Source organism: Aythya fuligula, chromosome 5, assembly GCF_009819795.1.
Source record: "Aythya fuligula isolate bAytFul2 chromosome 5, bAytFul2.pri, whole genome shotgun sequence".
NCBI classification, from domain to species: domain Eukaryota; kingdom Metazoa; phylum Chordata; class Aves; order Anseriformes; family Anatidae; genus Aythya; species Aythya fuligula.
This window is the reverse complement of record NC_045563.1, coordinates 28,677,111-28,695,200: the sequence shown is the minus strand read 5'-3', so window position 1 is coordinate 28,695,200 and position 18,090 is coordinate 28,677,111. Positions and strand designations below refer to the sequence as shown.

General features: G+C 39.9%; 1 protein-coding gene across 2 annotated transcripts in view; it reads left to right on the top strand.

The window, feature by feature from the left end:
• The window catches only part of STON2 (stonin 2), a 72,688-nt gene extending 56,020 nt beyond the window's left edge, over positions 1-16,668 (top strand). For both annotated transcript variants that reach the window (XM_032188662.1, XM_032188661.1), the window contains exons 5-7: positions 7,222-9,057; positions 13,876-14,078; positions 15,237-16,668. In XM_032188662.1, the coding sequence (XP_032044553.1) occupies positions 7,222-9,057; positions 13,876-14,078; positions 15,237-15,320 (2,123 nt within the window). In that variant the 3' untranslated portion in view covers positions 15,321-16,668. The remainder of the gene's footprint in view (positions 1-7,221; positions 9,058-13,875; positions 14,079-15,236) is intronic.
• Positions 16,669-18,090: the final 1,422 nt, after the last annotated feature.

Here is an 18,090-nt window from a genome sequence, read left to right as displayed (position 1 = left end):
ATGGTCTCTAACTGCAGTTGTTTGTGCTATTTTCTGTAAGGAAGGAAGAAAGATGCAAAGCAAGGAGAACTTCTCAGAGAAGTTGGGTGCTCGCTTGAAATGAATTCAGTTCGTGCTCCAAGGAGGAATGATAATATATACTTTTTTTTTTTTTTTTTAATTTCTTCAGAGTGTTAGGCCCTTTTGCCACCTTTGTCTTCTACTTTCACATTTTTCGTCTAGCGAATCCCAAAAGTGAAAGCTAGTAAACAATTTAAATTAGTAAGAATTTTCCTTGGTAATGTAAATGCTTATAGTGACTATTTATATCTACTTTTTATTCCATTGTAGGAAGGAACTGACCTGGTACCTTGTTTGAGGAAAAAATACCAATATATCTTTAGGATCAGAGTTAATATTTAAGTGTTTTACAGTTTCTCAGAATCTTTGGCATGACCCACAATTTTAGAAACTAAACCCCAAAGTTTAAAAAGTCGTCATGTAATTCCTACTTGACATGAAGATCTAACAGTTTCCTCAAGACACTAACAACCTTATCCATGACCTGCATGAACTATGTCTAATTTGGAATCTACTGTTAAAGTGATAAATGTATTATTTGGAGACTCCATCTTTCCTCTGCCTGCTGGGGCCTCAGGCACACGGGCAATTATATTTCAAAACTATACATCTTATTTTTGCTGCAATGTTTTAGTGATTTCTGGATAAGTTATGGTTTTGTTCTACACTATATATAATTCTTTTTAAGAGTGTTTGTAGAAATTCTAAGTGTTTTCAGACTAAAACCTGAACAGTATATTTGGAAAACACATTTTCTAACTATAGTTATCTGCTGGTAGGTATCTAAAGTACCAGTTTCATGCACTAGGTGTGTTAGAGATCCTTGGTTTTGTTTTAAGACTACACAGATCCATTCTGGTTATCTAATTTACTGAGCAGTTCAGGCTGCTTTGTAAGAAACTTTTACAAAGCTCCAGTGATACCTGAGAGCAGGTGGCATACCTGAGAGATCTGTAGAAGGAAAAACGGAGTTAACTGTACATAGATTTTGAGTTGCTGAAATATTGTTCCAGTTACTCCGTACCATGTCTGAAATGCTTGAGCTTTGTTTCATAAGCTAGAATTTAACTACTCGATAAATATAACACAATGAAAATATTGAGTACTGTTAAATTAAATCGTGCCAGAAAGTTCTAAGTTGTAAACTAATTTTGTTACCTTGAACATTTTCTGTACTCAGTGTATAATGACAGGGCACTGATTGAATTTCAAGCTTAATGAATTTCTTCAATTGAGTGAAAACAAACAGAAGAAAGCAAAACAAGTGAGACAAAAAAGGCTCTCAGGTAGCATCACACACAGCTGGTTGCAATGATGCTTCCAGCTGCAACTACCACTGTTCCTCTGGGTAGTCTGATATTAGGTAGACCCAATGGCTGCAACAGGCTCAGTTGCTGGGAGGATGGTCTCTTCCCTCTCTAAGTCGGTGTCAGCAAAGGAGACATGAGGCAAATAATTCAAGGCAATGAAGCACAGCAAGCACCAGTGCCTGAAGTGCAGTAGTCCTACCTTCCCATAAATCTGTAAGTTTCTGTAGATATAGAATAATAAGAAAAAGTCACAGTATCAACAAAGTCCATAAAAGCAATGCTGACCTCTAGGGTCCTTTAGGGTGGTACATGAAGATGGTCCCTTTCAGCAGCTTTCCTGCAGTATGAGGGCTGCTGCAATCCAGCTGTAAGAGGCTGAGTCATAATCTGCTTGTATTTTATCTTCAGGTTAGTATCTGCATGATGGCTTACATTTAAAATGAAATATAGCAATTCTTATAAAGATTAGAGACTCATGGGGCTGAATTAATTGAGCATAGATGAAATTCATTGTGTTTTAAATAGAGCTGGAAGCTCTGTGACATAACTTCTTTGTAACTTCAGATGATTTAACTTCTTTTAATGATTAAACTTCTTCTAAGACTTGTGATGAATTTGCAGTAGTTAACTAAGCAAGAGGGATCACATTTAAATAGTCATTAACCCACTGCTGGGAACAAACCATTCAGTACTTGAGATTAGAACTGCTGCAGATTTGGGATAGAACGACACTAGGTTTAATCAGGCCATCAATTGACATGGCCTAAAACTAGATACCCAAGTTCAAACAGATGTAGTGATAGAATATGACAGAGTACAGTGAACTGAAAAGTTATCTATGGACGAATCCATTCAACATCATCTGAGAAGCCTGTCAGGTGGGAGGAGGAAGGATAAGAACGGGACCCATAGAGAGCAGGTCTGTGACTTGAGTCTCATCTTGTACCTGCCAGTTACTCAGTCTGTGATGATTTTGAAATACCTCTTTAGCTGTGCTGTAAAGTATCAAGTTAAAAACATGACTTTTAATTGACAGTTCAGCAAGCTGGAGAACCAGATTGCTGTGAAATTTTGTATGTGATGTGTTCAGCAGCAGCAGTAGAGGGCATGGAGTAGAGGGCAGTAGAGGGCACTCATCTCTTTCACACATCAGATCTTGCAGAAACACCCAAAATCTGCAGAAACGTTTATAAAACATCCCATCCAGCCTGCTGGGTGTTACTGCTCAAAGGGTTCAAGGCTTTCTGACCCCCTCCCCCCCAATAGTCCTAACCCATGAAGGGGTGATTGCCTCTTCTCCTGTCTCCAAAGTCTATTGTGTATCTCATGGACAGTGTCCTGCAAGCTGGGAGAGATCATTTCCAAGTACTCCCTGAACATTACCATGTGCTGACTGATAGCATAGTTACACAGGAAACATATGGAGGTAATAACTGTTATCCTCGCAGGGATATCGTATCCTCTGAGTAAAGCAACAGGTAGTAACTTCCCTTTGACAAGACACCTTTGGTGCTTTGGGTTGCAGATTCTTAGAGATAAATTCCATTGTGCTTTTGTACTGTAGCCTTGTTTAGTGACATCGCTAGAGAAATTTTGACTGATGTCTGCAGCAGTAACACATCTGCCATTAGCAGAGCTGTGATAAACAGGAAAGCTTGATAAAGCAGGTCAGGGTTCACAGTGTCTGCCAAACTTGAAACACTTCACAAGTGCATAGAAAAATCAGAAATATCTGATGAACCAATTTATTGGTTTATAACTTACATGGCATTTGCACACTTACACTGTGTGAGGTAAACATAGTCATTTCAGACAAAATTTGGCATAAGCGACAGATGCTTTATTTAGATTTTAGAATAAAACTTGCATTAACCTTTTCAGAACATAAACTATCCATTTTTAATTGTCTTGAGTTATGAGGTAAGGGTTTAATGATTGAACAGGGGAAGAACTGGGTCTTTTCCTTCTAGACTAAAATTGTGACATGCCCAGTAGTGTCTGGAAGTCCTAGAAATGTGCTGGATACTGTAATATCTCCCAGATTCTATTTCTCTGCACTTTCTGCTTTTCTATCATTGCTTAGGATACAGAGACTGCAGTTTTTGTAATTGGCATCCTCTTGGCCTGTCTGATCTTTAAAGGCCAAGTCTGAAGTGCTGTCTGCTGTATACCACTGCCTTTGTTTGCGTTGTTTTCCCAGCAAGAGTCCTAGGCTAGATTGAGCTATGCCAACAGAAAATTTAGCAATGCTTACGTTGTTCGAGGGTGTTAGCTCCAGTAAGAAAGAGCGTATCCATTGGAAGTGGTGACCATACTGAGCCCATGCCTGTGCTGTGGACTGAAGTGTAAACTAGAGCTATCTGAGTTAAATGTAAATTAATTTATGCAGGGAAAAGAAATAGGCATGCCATGAAGCTCCAAGATAATTTCTGTCAAGAGGCAGACTAGACAAGTACTTTTGAAAATCCAGGAGTTTGCTCAAATCCATTCCTTAAAGTAGTAGTGTTATCTGCCTTTGTTTGACATGTCTGCAGTGCCTTCAGATCTTCCTTCTTCTGGGGCACATTTCTCTCACAGTTTGCAAGGTATCAATGTCCTTTAACAGGTGGATGTGTGTCTTCCCCCCAGGCGTAAGTAAGGTGATACCACCTGGCGACATGGGCCCCAAAAAACGAAAAGATGAAGCAACAAAGAGAACCAAAGCCTTCTCTCCTTGTAGCCAGTCACAAGAGATTGATCATAGTGAAATGTTTGACATTCATTATAACATAATACAGTTCTCCAGTTTATCTAATGGAAACGATTAAACATTTTGCTACTGAGCACTTGTAAAGCCAACTAAACATTAGGAGGCCTTTGGATGGAAAACAAACAAAAAACTTGCGATGCTGCTTGGCATTTTATTGCTCTCCAGGAATTTAAGTTTGCAAATTAGTTTATAGTTTCTTAATGATATTCAGGCATGTATGTGGTAAGGCACAGCCAGTACTGGTTGGAGGCACCCCTTAGGTGAGGGAATGATGGGGAGACACACAGAAGATGCACACTGGAAAGGGAGATAGGTTTCAAAGTCATTTGTTTAGGAAAGCAAAATTGGTCAATCAAGAAGGAAAAAGCACAAGCTCCGGTTTGGTCACTTCTTCCTTTTTTTTTTTTTTTTTTCCTTTTTTTTTGTTTTTTTTTTTTTTTTTCTTTAATGCAGATCTAACCCTTCTTAGTTAGGAACCACTCTCTGGTTGCAAGACTGTTTGCACCCTGTCAGCAAGCCATCTTCTTGATTTATTTTCTAGAAAGGAATTTTAAAACACTTAAGAAAGCAGAGCAGTAAAGCAATGAGCTTAGCTGTTCATCTGAGGAATTGCTTTCTTAAGTGCCCTCTCACAGAACTACTGGTGTGTGGCCAGATTGAAGGACATCTGTGCTTTAAACATTATCATCTGTGTTCAGGAACTTATCAAAAGTCAAGATGAGAAAAACCTCAAATCATTGTCTAAGCCAATGCCTGGCAATGTCAGAATTTTTCAACGCGAGATATTTGCCTTTGCAGCAGAAGTTCCAGTATTTCTCTTGGGATATACATGTTATTTCATCTAGCCCTCCAAAGAGAGAACTTAGGATGCTTAGGTGCATTAGTATATTATTATTTTTACCTCCCTACTATTAGTCATATTTTTACAGACAAAGCTAAAAAACTGTCTTTTCTAGAACCACCTCTGTAATCTTCAAATATTTGTAAACCCAACCATATGGCTCTTTGGCAGCAGAAGAATGTACTTTTGATTTTAGTTTGAGGAGGAAAGATTATTTCAGTTCCCAGATTTGATACTTCCGTATACCAATTCAAATAACAGTTTATTGATTTTTCTATAAAATATAATTATGTAAATGTTTACATTTACAAAACCATCTTCATTTAATGTGGTATTTCTGGGTATCTCAATCAAAACAACAACAGCAAAAAAATGTTTTATAAAACTTGTTTGATTTCTAAAGAAATGTTGTCAGGTGAATTTTGTGTGTTCTTTTATATGGACTCTAAAGGAGGTCTGCTCCTCTGCCTCTCTCAAATTTACCTGAAGTGTTAATACTTTTGTGGAGTTGTACTTGGTTTCTGCAATTCAAAAGTTAAGATACAGGAAAGGGGAAAATAATAACTTCAGGCAGGGAAAAGGTTCTGAATAATTAAAAAAAAAAAAAAAAAAAAAGAATTTCTTAATACTCTTAAAAAACCCTGATGTTGTTAACACAGGACTATTAGAAGTCCAAAAGAAATTTATGTTTTTTATGGTATTTCTGGGAAAACGTTAAAAATGTGACTTTCTTATCACATCCTTCCATTGCTTTTGCTTTGCTTCAGAAAACTACATGCTTGATGACCAAAACACTGGAAAGGCATGAGACAACATAGAAGGTATCGGTGTGGACGTGAGGATCAGAACAACATCAAACTAGTCTTGCTGGCTTTTTCTTAGTATTTTCTGTTGCTCGCTTTAGGGTGTGGTTGTGAAGACAATCTTTTTTCTTTTTTTTTTTTAACCCACAGATATATTTATAATCTTGTGGCAAAACTTAATAAAGGACCCACTGCTATACCCAGTGGTGTAACTAGCAGCAGGGACTACAGCTAGGTATTGTACAAAGCTAGAAGTGAAAGGTCAGAGCTGAGAAGAAAATCTGAGAATCTGAGATAGTGCCACTTCTTGTCCAATATGCTTTCTAATGTATGGATAGCCTGTAGAAGCAGAATCTGTTCTTGTTATGGCTTTGTTATTATGTGACTTGAAAAATTGTTTTCATTCTTCTTCATATAATATTCACAATTATAATAACCCCTAGACTGCTCATTTTGAGGACAACTCTGATTCATCAGCCCAGTGGGAAGAAAACAGGAAGAAAAACTCTGAACTCTGAGAAATGATGGTCATTTTGGAAAACACCTTATTATTGCTGCAGCTATCTCCTCCAGAAAGAGCTGGGACTGAAATAGCACAGTATGATGATGGCTTCTGGGGAGGTATCTTGGCAGAGCCCAAGACAAGAAGGAGAAAAGTGGTCAAGGGTGCTGTGTCCTGACAGAGGGTGAGGACAGCTTCCACAATACAAGTCTAAAACATCTTCCCTTATCCTAATGTAAGTTTTTAGATCACAACTTCTCCAAGGGGTTTTACAGAGACATCCCAGGACTATTAGACTATTTCCCACAGTGCAAGCCACAAAGCATCTTTGCTGAACACATTTAGAGTAAAAATGCCACCTAGGCACCTTTTATAGTGCCTTCACCATATCCCCATGTATTTTTGTCATAATAGTAAACACGTAGACAAGTGTGTGGGGATGGAGTGATATTCCTCAATGTTCATTCCCTCTTCCCACAAAATTCTTCTCTAAAGCAGAGTAGTGGGGACAGAAAGAAAAAAAAATGAACAAGGAAGAGAGAACAAAACAGACAAATGACAGAAAATAGGTGAAGAAAGTCAAAAGTGAAAGTTTCGAGAAGGAAATTTAAAAATATCACTACAACACATGGGATGCTTCTTTTTTAGGTCATTATGTTGGAATGAGATCTGAGAGATACAATCATTGCTCTCATTCCTTCTAAATTTCTTCCTGCTTTCCTTTTCTCTGTTCTACTGTCCATTTAAAAGTGGGTGAATTATTGATTATTAATTATTGACTGATTCTGCAGAATTTTATCCAAGTCTTTTGACTGTCTTTCTTACCCAGCGTACGAATAGGCCTTTCTTGAGCATGCAAAATATTGTGCAGACTGTGCTTTTCTTTTAGTGGAGAGAATAAGCTAACTTCAGAATAATTAGCTGAAATTTCCTCCCCTCCCCTCTTTTTTTTAAAGACAATTCCTCATCTCTCCAGGAAGATGAAGAGGTAGATATGGAGGCTGTCAACTGGCAGCTGAACAACACCTCCATGAATGGGCATTCTGCTACCCCAACCACAGTTCGTTTTCCCAGCTGGGTGACTTTTGATGACAATGAAGTCAGTGGTTCACCGCAGAATCTTTCTCCCTTGAAAATAGACACTTCACCTGCAGAAACACAGACTCCAGATGTTAACTTTAACCTCACTGCATCCTTTAAGAAAAGGGAACGTCCTAAAAGCACATTGGGTGACCTCTCCAAAATTCAGAAACTCGATCTCTCCTCCTTAACCAAGTTGCCTTCTGTTGAAACACCACCTTGGAGTGCTACTAATCCCTTCCTGGATGAATCTCTTCGGGATGTCCAGCCCTCACCCATCAATCCATTCAGCTCATTCTTTGAGGAGCGAGACAGGCGTTCCAAAAGTTCTTCTGTCTCCAGTGCTCCAGGCAAAAGCCAAAGAGACTCTCTCATTATTCTCCATCAAGAACCCGATACCATCAGCTTCCAAGAGGCAAACAAAAGCGTAACACACACAGATGCTGTAGAGCAGCTGAAACAACTCCAGATTGGAGATCCAGATCGTGTGAGCAGCCCTACCTTGCCTGATGATGACCCCATGATGCCCTATGATCTGGATGCTGCTTTATTTAACCTGGCACCATCTCGGCCAAAGGATGGATGGCCAATGATGCTCAGGATCCCAGAGAAGAAAAATATTATGTCATCCAGGCACTGGGGACCAATATACGTCAAGCTGACTGACAGTGGATATCTACAGCTTTTCTATGAGAAAGGACTGGAGAAACCTTTCCGGGAATTCAAACTGGAAATTAATCATGAGATTTCAGAGCGCAAACTCCAAAACTATGATGAGAATGGAAGGATACACAGCGTGCGGTTGGACCGCACAACCTACAAGGAGAAAAAGAAGTATCAGCCTAAACCAGCCATTGCTCACACAGCAGAGAGAGAGCAAATCATCAAGCTTGGGACTACAGATTATGAAGACTTCCTTAGCTTCATCAGTGCTGTGCAGGACACACTGATGAACTTGCCAGCCTCATCAACAGATCTGAGCACGGTGGGACTAAACTATCAAGAGGAAGAAATCACTGTTGATGTTAGGGATGAGTTTCATGGCATCTTGGCCAAAGGAGACAGTGTGATTCTCCAGCACAGTGTGCTGACCCATATCTATGTTCTCAGCTTCCTTTCTGGCCTGGCAGAATGCAGACTGGGCCTTAACGATATCCTAGTCAAAGGGAATGAAATAGTTGCAAGGCAGGATATTATGCCCACTACTACCACTAAGTGGATTAAGTTATACAGCTGTCGGTTCCATTCATGTGTGGATGAGGATGTCTTTAATAACTCCCGTATTATCCTGTTCAACCCCTTGGATGCCTGCCGGTTTGAACTGATGCGATTCCGAACTGTCTTTGCTGAGAAAACTTTGCCTTTCACTCTGAGGACAGCAGCGAGCATCAACGGTGCTGAGGTGGAGGTGCAGAGCTGGCTGATGATGTCCACTGGCTTCTCCTCCAACCGTGACCCTTTAACTCAGGTCCCTTGTGAAAATGTGATGATCCGCTACCCCGTGCCCAGTGAGTGGGTGAAGAACTTCCGCAGGGAGAGCGTCCTGGGGGAGAAATCTTTGAAAGCCAAGGTGAACAAGGGGGCCAGTTTTGGATCAACCAGCCTGTCTGGTTCTGAACCAGTCATGAGAGTTACTTTGGGAACTGCCAAATACGAGCATGCCTTTAACTCCATTGTATGGAGGATAAACCGACTGCCTGACAAAAACTCAGGTGAGTGGTGTACACAATCTCTGCAGGAGTAAGCTTAAAGGAGTTATGTGTTTTGGAAGACAGGGAGTACTGGGTTAAAATACTGAGGTATAAGTCATTCTTTGTAGTGTATCAAATAACATAAGTTTGTTGCATATAGCATTTATCTTACCCTTAATTGCAGTAGTTTATACATCCTACAAACATTACTAACAATAAAAACATTTGGGATTTTCCAGATGCAAAAATATGCCTTCTGTCTCTGCTTTTATGAGTACACTATGGGACTTCTGTGTCAAACATTTCTATATGCTTAGCACTGCTGATGGAAGCAGGGCTCATTCAGGTAACATGCAAAGGCAAGACCCTATGCTATGTGACTGAATGACAGGACCAGATAATTTACTGTAGTGCCAGCACACATGATTCATTTTCCATGCATTTCCGTCCATTGCATTGCCAGTGCCTTGCAAACATACTGGTTCAGTGTTATATATTTTGACACATCTACAGCAACTAATCCCTATGAAGCATCTAGAGTGAACAGTCATAAGAAGACAGAAGGTATTGTGTAACCATTACAGAAAAAAGTTTTGCAAATGTCAGTTCATGGCTATGTTTCTGCAATCAGTGCAGACAGGTGAACACAGCTTAACCCCAAAAATAGCAGCACGAATTCCACAAGTCTTTGTATTTCTTGTAACATGTTAATAATTAAACACTCAAGTAATATGAGCAAGCTACTGTTCCCTTTGGTTGTCCCCACTATTTGTTCACCCTGGGCAATAAAACTAGATAATTCAGGTTTATATTTATGCATAGTGAACTCTATTTCTTGATTTGTCTGATCTAAACAACTTTTTTACTAACTAGGTGTACTTTTTAGAATTAATGCTGTAGTATTGTAGCTGTGTGACTGGGTGGGTTTCTGTGTTTGGTGTTTCCTGAAAGAAAGTTCAGTGTTGCACCAGATCTGCCACTTTCTAAGGACAATTGTTTTCCCAAGTTTAAGCTATAGCATTAGCAAAACATTGATCCAAGTCTTCTAGTCCATTGGATCACGTTTCAGCCCAAGGACACCAGGTTATACTATTGGTTACAAATTTGGAGGGATATCACTGACAGAAGTGAGGGGTCTGTGCTTTCTGTAGTGCAGGGCAGAAAGAGAAAGAGTCTGGGAGCCTGAGAAATATTGCAATGAAAATTTAACCTCAGGCTGTGTATGAGCAATAACGTGCTTGTGAGGAAAATCTCAATGCACCATCTGTATAAGCTCTGGGAACGAGATGGTGTCAAAGTGGGCCTTCTGTGGCATCTTCTCTCTGTATACTGTATAGACCTTACAGCTGGGACAACGAAACTCTCAGACTTTAACACAACCCCAGAACTCGCCAGGAACAAACCAGGAAAAGAGGCAGAACTCCTGGCTCTGTTGCATCCTACAAGGTGATGCTGCCTTACCCACCACAGCCAGGAGAGAGATGTTTATCTGCAGCTCTCACTTCCTCACTGTTGTCGCTCCCAGTGTGAGGCTTTCCGATGCATACCCTGGGTCAGGGGGAAATGAAGCAGACTTGGCACTGCTGTTGGAGGCCTGCCACAGAGCATCTATCCATCAGTGTCACCACGCAGAACGCAGGGCTGTTAATATTTGTTTACATCCTGAGAGGAAGAGAGTGTCCTCACCCCTCCGGTCAGGCCAGATGTAATTTCAGGGAACGGAAAGGCCTTGCAAGCACTGTATTGGCCAGAACACACGGGGTATGTGAGAGGGAGGGAATCCCAGGGTGATGACAGGACACACTAAATGTAATTTAAATCCGATCTTGCCTCTCAAGGGCTATTTACATTTTTCCAAGTTCTGCTTGTTCCATGGCTTTCCTTACTTGAAGTAGATGGCAAACAAAGAGGGATGTAAATGGAACTGCTCGACACCGTTGATTTAGCAGGGAGAACTAGGGAGGTTTATTCCTGTTCCTCTTTAGAGGCACCAGAGCTAAAGAGCTGCTCTGGTGCCTGGCACTCCACAGCTGGAGAGAGGCAGCTGAGGGGGAAGGCTGCGGGCGGCCACAGTCCCCATCTCCAGCCTGCCTCCAGAGGCCACCCGAGCTGTCTGCACGGCCTGGGGGCATGTGTGTAGACGTGAAGCGAGTGACACCACCGGCCCTGGCCATGCCCTGCCCTGACAGTTGGTACCACAGCACTGCTGGGGACAACAGCGGGTCCCACCAGATGCTCGCAGTCAAATTGCAGCATCCCAGCACCCGACTTGGTAAGAATGATTTCAGTGGCTTCAGTGTCTTACCCAAATGTTTTCTCTTTGTGCTTTCTAATGGGATGGGGCCCTTCGCACTCTCACTATAGGAACTTGTTATCAGCACTGTCTGTATTATTTTGTAGCCAAAGTGTCTGCTTATGACAAGAAATGGAAAAGCATATGACAAATGAAGAACTGTGTGTACTCTGACCATGAGTTGACCTAAGAAACAAATGGACTGCATTCTACCAAGCACATTGCTGAAATCCTTTCCAAAGTAGCTTGGTAAACTTGATTGCCCTTCTCTTATTCACAATTAATATAATCATAGCAGTTGATAAAGAAAGCCTATTTACAGGCTTTGCAGAGCTTCACTTGCAGCTGGCTGGGCTCCACATGTTGGTATTTTTTTTCAATCCACCAGCAGAATGTTAGGAAAACATCCACCCAGCCGCCGATCGTGGGAAAATGCTCTTCGAACGAGGCAGGGCTGTAACCTCTAAGCAGGGTCTGGATCTGGATATTTGAACTTTGGCCCATCTTGGCTGAGGATCCCAGGCATGCTGCCTGCAACACCTTCTGCCATAGAGTAATTAAATCCTGTAACGCAAACATGTTGGAACATCAGAGGACGTTGGAACAGATTCCCTGCAATCACGGTAACCCATGTGTACCTGTGAGTTACATGATGAGATCCTTGATTGTCAGAATGAAATACTAGTAGTTCAAGGATGCAAGAGGCTCAGGAGAAAACCAGTCTGGTGATTTCCTCCTGATTTTATTAGAAAAGTGCATGTGTTAGAGCACCGAATCAGCCTGTTGAGCAAAGAGAAGGAATACAGAAGTTGTGCTTTGTGTGCCTCACACTCAGGACACTGATGAACGCTGATGTGCTCACTATTTTTGCTAGAGCTGAGCTAGAGGTGGAACTTCCTCTCTTAATCAGTTCACTTGGTTGTCTGCCATGCTGATCTGGTTTAAATAAATAACTTCCATATTTTTCTGAGTGTTGTACATGGTCTTTTCTGTTAGTGGGTACTCCTGCTGGAAGAAATTAAATTATTGAAAAATTGCACTATTAAATGAATTGAAAAATAAATTCAGATATTCCTTGATATTTGACTTAATTCATCAGAGCAAAGCTAACTATTGGTTGCCAATGAGTGAACTCTGAACACAGGGGTTTTGAGCCAGAAGTGACTAATTTTTAGTCAACTTCATTATGCAGTGCCAGGCTGCAGTGATTCCCAGGTACATGCAGTGACACCCCTCTGTCCCATGACAGAGGATGACGTGAGCTCAAGAACTGGGAAGAAGCAAAAGCCCTGCGGTGTCGGTGGGCACAATGTTATCAGTGAGAGGCACAGCTGCTGCACAGGAGGCTGCTGCTAGCCTACATTTGCTGGGATCACCTTGAAGGTTGGCTGTGCTTTTTATCCACAAAAAGTGTGTGCTCCAGGTGTGAGAAGCTGGGAAGTGCTGTCAGAGAGACGTCCTAGCTCTCTCTAGGACCAGGGCAACTGAGTCAGTGCTGTGTTTGGGATAATTCATCCTGAAGAAATGCAGGTAATGGTGTTCTACAGCTTACAGTACCCAAGTTTTTATATCTGCCTGATACTGCATCCGCTCATTCATAATTTGACTGTGGCAGTGGATTTGATTGGATTTGATGCACAGACAAAAGTTTCTGATGCTTCCAGTTGTGAGAAAACTGTCTTAGAAATACCAAGTTCATTCTAGGTATAGGATTTACACCAGGTTAATTTATTTTTCCCAACCCTACTTTAAAAGTTAAGTGGGGTGTTGTGATGCCTAAGCCCTTTTCAGAGTGCTCACATCCTGTCAGGATGAGTAATACCTCAAAATCCTGCATCATGCTTTTCAATTTTAACTTTAATTTTAATTCTGTTTTAATTTTTAAACATCACTGATGCCCAGCAAAACAAAGGAAAAATATGATAGCAAAGATTATCAGTTACTGATGGTAGAGCTAAACATGATTACTTTGTCACCTTTTCATCTTTAATGATTAGCCATCTTGTGGTAGGTTAGAATAAGGAATAAACAGTTATTTCCAAGCTGTGCACAAATTAGCTTTTTGAACCCGGGAAAGTGAGTTAGTTTTATCCAGTATGTTTTCTTTCCCAATAAATGAGGATAACAGGTTCAAAAAATAAACATGAAATATCTGCCAAATCTGCCTTTACTTACTATCAATACGTGGCATCTTAGAAGGATGTGCCACAATGTGCTTAGTGTATTACATACACTGGGAGAATCAGAAGAGGGGTAATACCTTTTCCTATACTGCTTGATTTACATGTTAAGTTTTCACTCACTGAAAGCAAACTAGACTGATCGGCAGTCATTTTAGTGGTTTAATTTGTTTAATTGGTCTTGAAACTCCAAAGTATGAAGTTTCAATGGCATTGAAACAGGTAAGGTACTGTCCCTTGCCACAAACTAGTTCCTCCAGGCAGAACATCATTTTCTTGCTGTTTCATGACATTGCTTCCTCCTAGATGTGGTCTTTTCTGATCCAACCAACACAAATTTCATGTCTGTTTGCTCTCTTTTTCCAGCTTCTGGCCATCCTCACTGCTTCTTCTGTCACCTAGAGCTTGGCTCTGACCGGGAAGTGCCTTCCAGTTTTATCCGCTACGTAGATGTGGAATTCGACATGCCCACCACTTCTGCGTCCAAAGCCACGGTTCGGTCCATCTCTGTTGAGGACAAGACTGATGTGAGAAAGTGGGTCAACTATTCAGCACACTACAGTTACAAGGTAAAATTGAGTATTTGGCAATCACCATGGTTACTTTGCGTACTTCATTGTCTTGAAAAGTGTGGGCAGACAAATGAAATACCATAGGCAGATGAGGTGGGGATTTGGTACAAGTCAGGCTCTGTGCAGTTGCTACCCACGTGCAGCCTACTGATTCATGGCAGATAGGCAGTGGATTATCCCTCCGTGAAGGTGGACTAAACTTGGTTACGGTTGCTTTGTGAAAGAGCATGCAGACAGACAGTCAGTTCCTGGGAAGCAGCTGGTCAGCCAGGAGTGTGAACAAGGAGTTTTGCTGCTCTTTGTAGTAGCTGCAGTGGGAGTGCTAAAGCGGGAGTACTACAGCAGACAAAAGGATCACATTATTTCTGTGCTTAAATATTGCTTTTTCCTGCCTGCCCTAAGGAGATGAGCAGATGGGAAAATGCACGATGTATATACATGCCAAGAATCTCAGTATGCCAAATCTGCGTGGTAGCTGATCACTCAGCAGAGAAATTGGCATTCTACCTGCCTTTTTTAAGAGCAATGATGAGAGATAGTGAAAAAAATCTCAGGGCAAATATTTCTGATGTTAAATGCAATTTCATTTTTAGTAGTCACTTAAATTCCCTGGAGATGACATTTGATCTTCCTAAGTAAGTATCCCTTCTAAGAATTAAACATTGTATTATCCCTGAATTTTCAGAGGTATTGAAATTTAGAACACATAAGTAGATGTGCATTTTGCAAATGAATTTCTTTGCTTTCATCAAACACTTTTCAACGATCTTCGCAGAGTTTAAAACTGAGGCTGGTCTTCTGCTGTCACTTTGAAAGCCACTTAATCTTCTGCAGATTTGGTTCTGGGTTTGGATTCGAAGTACAGCTGGGGATGGTGATGAATATAAAATCACGTGAGACCAATTCTCTTCATGATATTGTCTCTTCTGGAAATGATGTCACGACACTATTGAATCATAAAACTGTCTGGATTCGACTTAAAACCATTATAGTAAATCAAATCCAGCTTTCCCTCCCCATTCTATTTCTCTTACAGGCCTCTCAGTTTACCAAGAGTTTCTTCACCTAAGCATTGACCGCTAAGAAAGATTTTTCAATCTTTTGTTTTTTTTTTTTTTCTCATTACCGGTGTTCTCCCTCTTTTTCCTCTGACAGGTAGAAATCGAGCAGAAAAAAAGCCTGAATGAGGATCTGAAGGGAGAAGATACTGCAAATCTCAACGAATGTGCCACACAGTGAAGGAAGATCAGTTTTCAAGTCCCAAGAGGGATGGTCAAATTAACAGACTCGGAAGAAAGGACTTGCAGGTTTTTTGTATTTTTCTTTTAAAGGTATGGAGTATTGCTTTTAAAATAATGCTCTGAAGAGTATTGTTTTTCTTCTTGATGATCTGTACTTTGAGAAGAAGCTCACCAGTGCTTTGTTTGGAGTGGACCCATGGGCTTTTGCTGGAACTATTTAAGTATATATCACCAATACTGTTGGTGTATTGACAGAGTGAGTTATTTCTCTTCTATGCTGCTTGGCTCAGTCATCAGCAGATTCACTTCCTTCTGAACAGCCAAAAAAACAACAGGGAATATCAAGTGAAAAATGATACAAAATCTAATTTCTGAAGTGGTCAACAGAATGAAAATCCTGAGCATCATTCTGGAGAATCAACAAACTGCCTTTTACACATGGTAAATGTCAGGCCGACGAACTACAGACAGTACAGCTAATCGTGTAGCTGTTCTTCTATTCACCCTTTCCTGCCTTGTTCTCTGAACTATGTTGTTGTTGTGCACATTTTTTGTGGGGTCTGGACAAGCTACAAGATAGCTTCTGCATTTTCTTTAAATTTTCATGTGTTAGTCTGGGCTGTTCTGTTATCTTGACTGAACATGGTTACAGCTGCTAGTAACAGGGAATGTGTGTTATAGTAGAGATGATACAGAAGGGACTTTGCTAAAATTAGATCATTCCTGCCTAGAAAGATTTAAGGGAAACATATTGTGGTTTGGTTTTGTTTTGTTTTCTTCCATTTAGTTTTATGTTTTTGTGAAAGGGTAAGGTGGATGGTTATTGAAAATGTCAGAGTGCTATTACTTTAACAATGTTGTTTGCCTTCCCAGTACTCCTTGGAAGTCTGCCCTTGCTTGCAGCACAATATTGCTTTCATGTTCTATCTTTAACTGACAATGTTAGTAATTTTTGTGCAGCTATCTTTACAGAATCCCCATTAAGTGAGACACAAAATCTTTTTTTTTTTTTTTTAATGAGATGTTTAGATCTCCAACTAGCTGAAACTAGCAGCAAGTTTTAAACCTTCTTTCTAACTAAAAATGCAGAAGGCAAAAATCACTTATTCATATATATATTTTCAGAAAAAAAAATCAGATAAGAGTGTTTTAAACACCTATTTTTTGTAGTTGTTTCCATGGCTTGCATAATATTTTGTCTCAAAGTAGTTTAAATGTGAAGAAAAAAAAGTAATTTATTAAAACATTTATCTTTTGAAAGATTACTACTGACTTTAACGTCACAAATTTGGAAAGTCTTGGCAAAGTAATTTAAAATCATAATGAATTCAAAAGCATTTTTAATAAATTTATAGGTTTATTTTATTTTACATTTCATATTAAAGAAAATTAATATTCACCCCTGGTTTACTACTTTCACTGTGATTCCTATAAAAATCACTGCAGTGCTAAAGTCCCAAATAAAACATAAGATTAGCTATATGAGTCTATAACTGGTAGTGGTAGAATTTAAAACAAATTATAGGGAATTCCTAAATGCCTTTTTGTATGCACCTGAAGTTCAGGCCTAGATCAACCTACTGATAAATATTTAGACAGCCATGTTGCTGCACAACCTCTGGCAAAGGTACACTGCTGTAAATACATAAAGTCTCGGTCCTTCTAGGGTTTCTTCATAAGCATATAATCTTACTGAAGCCCAGAGACCTCCTCTGAGCACACCATCTACTACTAAGTATTTGCAATGTCTTTTTATAAATTGAAAATGATATTAACTTTTTTGAAGCATTTTGAGATCCATGGATGAAAATAATTGATAAAGTGCTAAGAATTATTTATTAAATAATAATGTATAAAGGTTGTGAAATATCTGACAGCACAGAGCTGAATTCATGACTGATTCTCAGCTCTGCAACCACTAGCTGTGATGAGTTTCATGGCAACTCCACTCTACAAAATTCACTCTACATTTCAAAGACATTCAAAGAACTTCTGGGTACATTTCCTGGTTTTCACTGCTGCTCCTAGTGTACATTTTCTGAAAAGGACTGGCAAGAAACCTAACAAGGTAAAACTGAATGTGTTCTGAGATGTTGCTGAGTAAGTGTGAGATGTTTTGTGAACGAACCAGTTATGATCTGCAGACAGAGTATAAGAATCCTTTGCCTTTTTTCCCCCAGATCCTGAAAACACAAATAATTAATAGCAAATAAGCAAAATTATGTTGTACTCCTTAATGAATGGGGAAAAAAAATCAAAGGAATATATTTTTCCATCTCTGTTGAATTCCAAACTATTCAATCTCTATCATACTCCAACCACAGACTATTTCTGCCCCAACAGTTGAAGGATTAACATACTGGAGTTCTGTGGATTTACTCCATTTCTCTTCTTCATCACTGATTCTTTCTTTTGTCAGTTCAAGGTTAAGGAATTAAGGTAAGAGTATGGGCCTGACTCTAATTTCTCTTACGTAGTGAGTTCTATGACAAAGGCATCTCTCCCAAGCCTAATGGGGTTACGCAGACAAAACTGGAAGATTGTATAGTAAAAAGCTATATTAATTCATTTTGATCTCTGGATCATATCTTTGTGATGTTCCTGCCACTGAATTTTCAAGAGCATGAATTTTTGAGGTATGAATACCACAGCCAGAGTTTCCAAAGATCTTACTTCCTATCAAGGCACTAGTGTAAGCAGTTGGATTTTTTCAAAAGAGCACTAACAACCAAAATCTTTAGAAAATGTAACATTGATACCACCAAGTG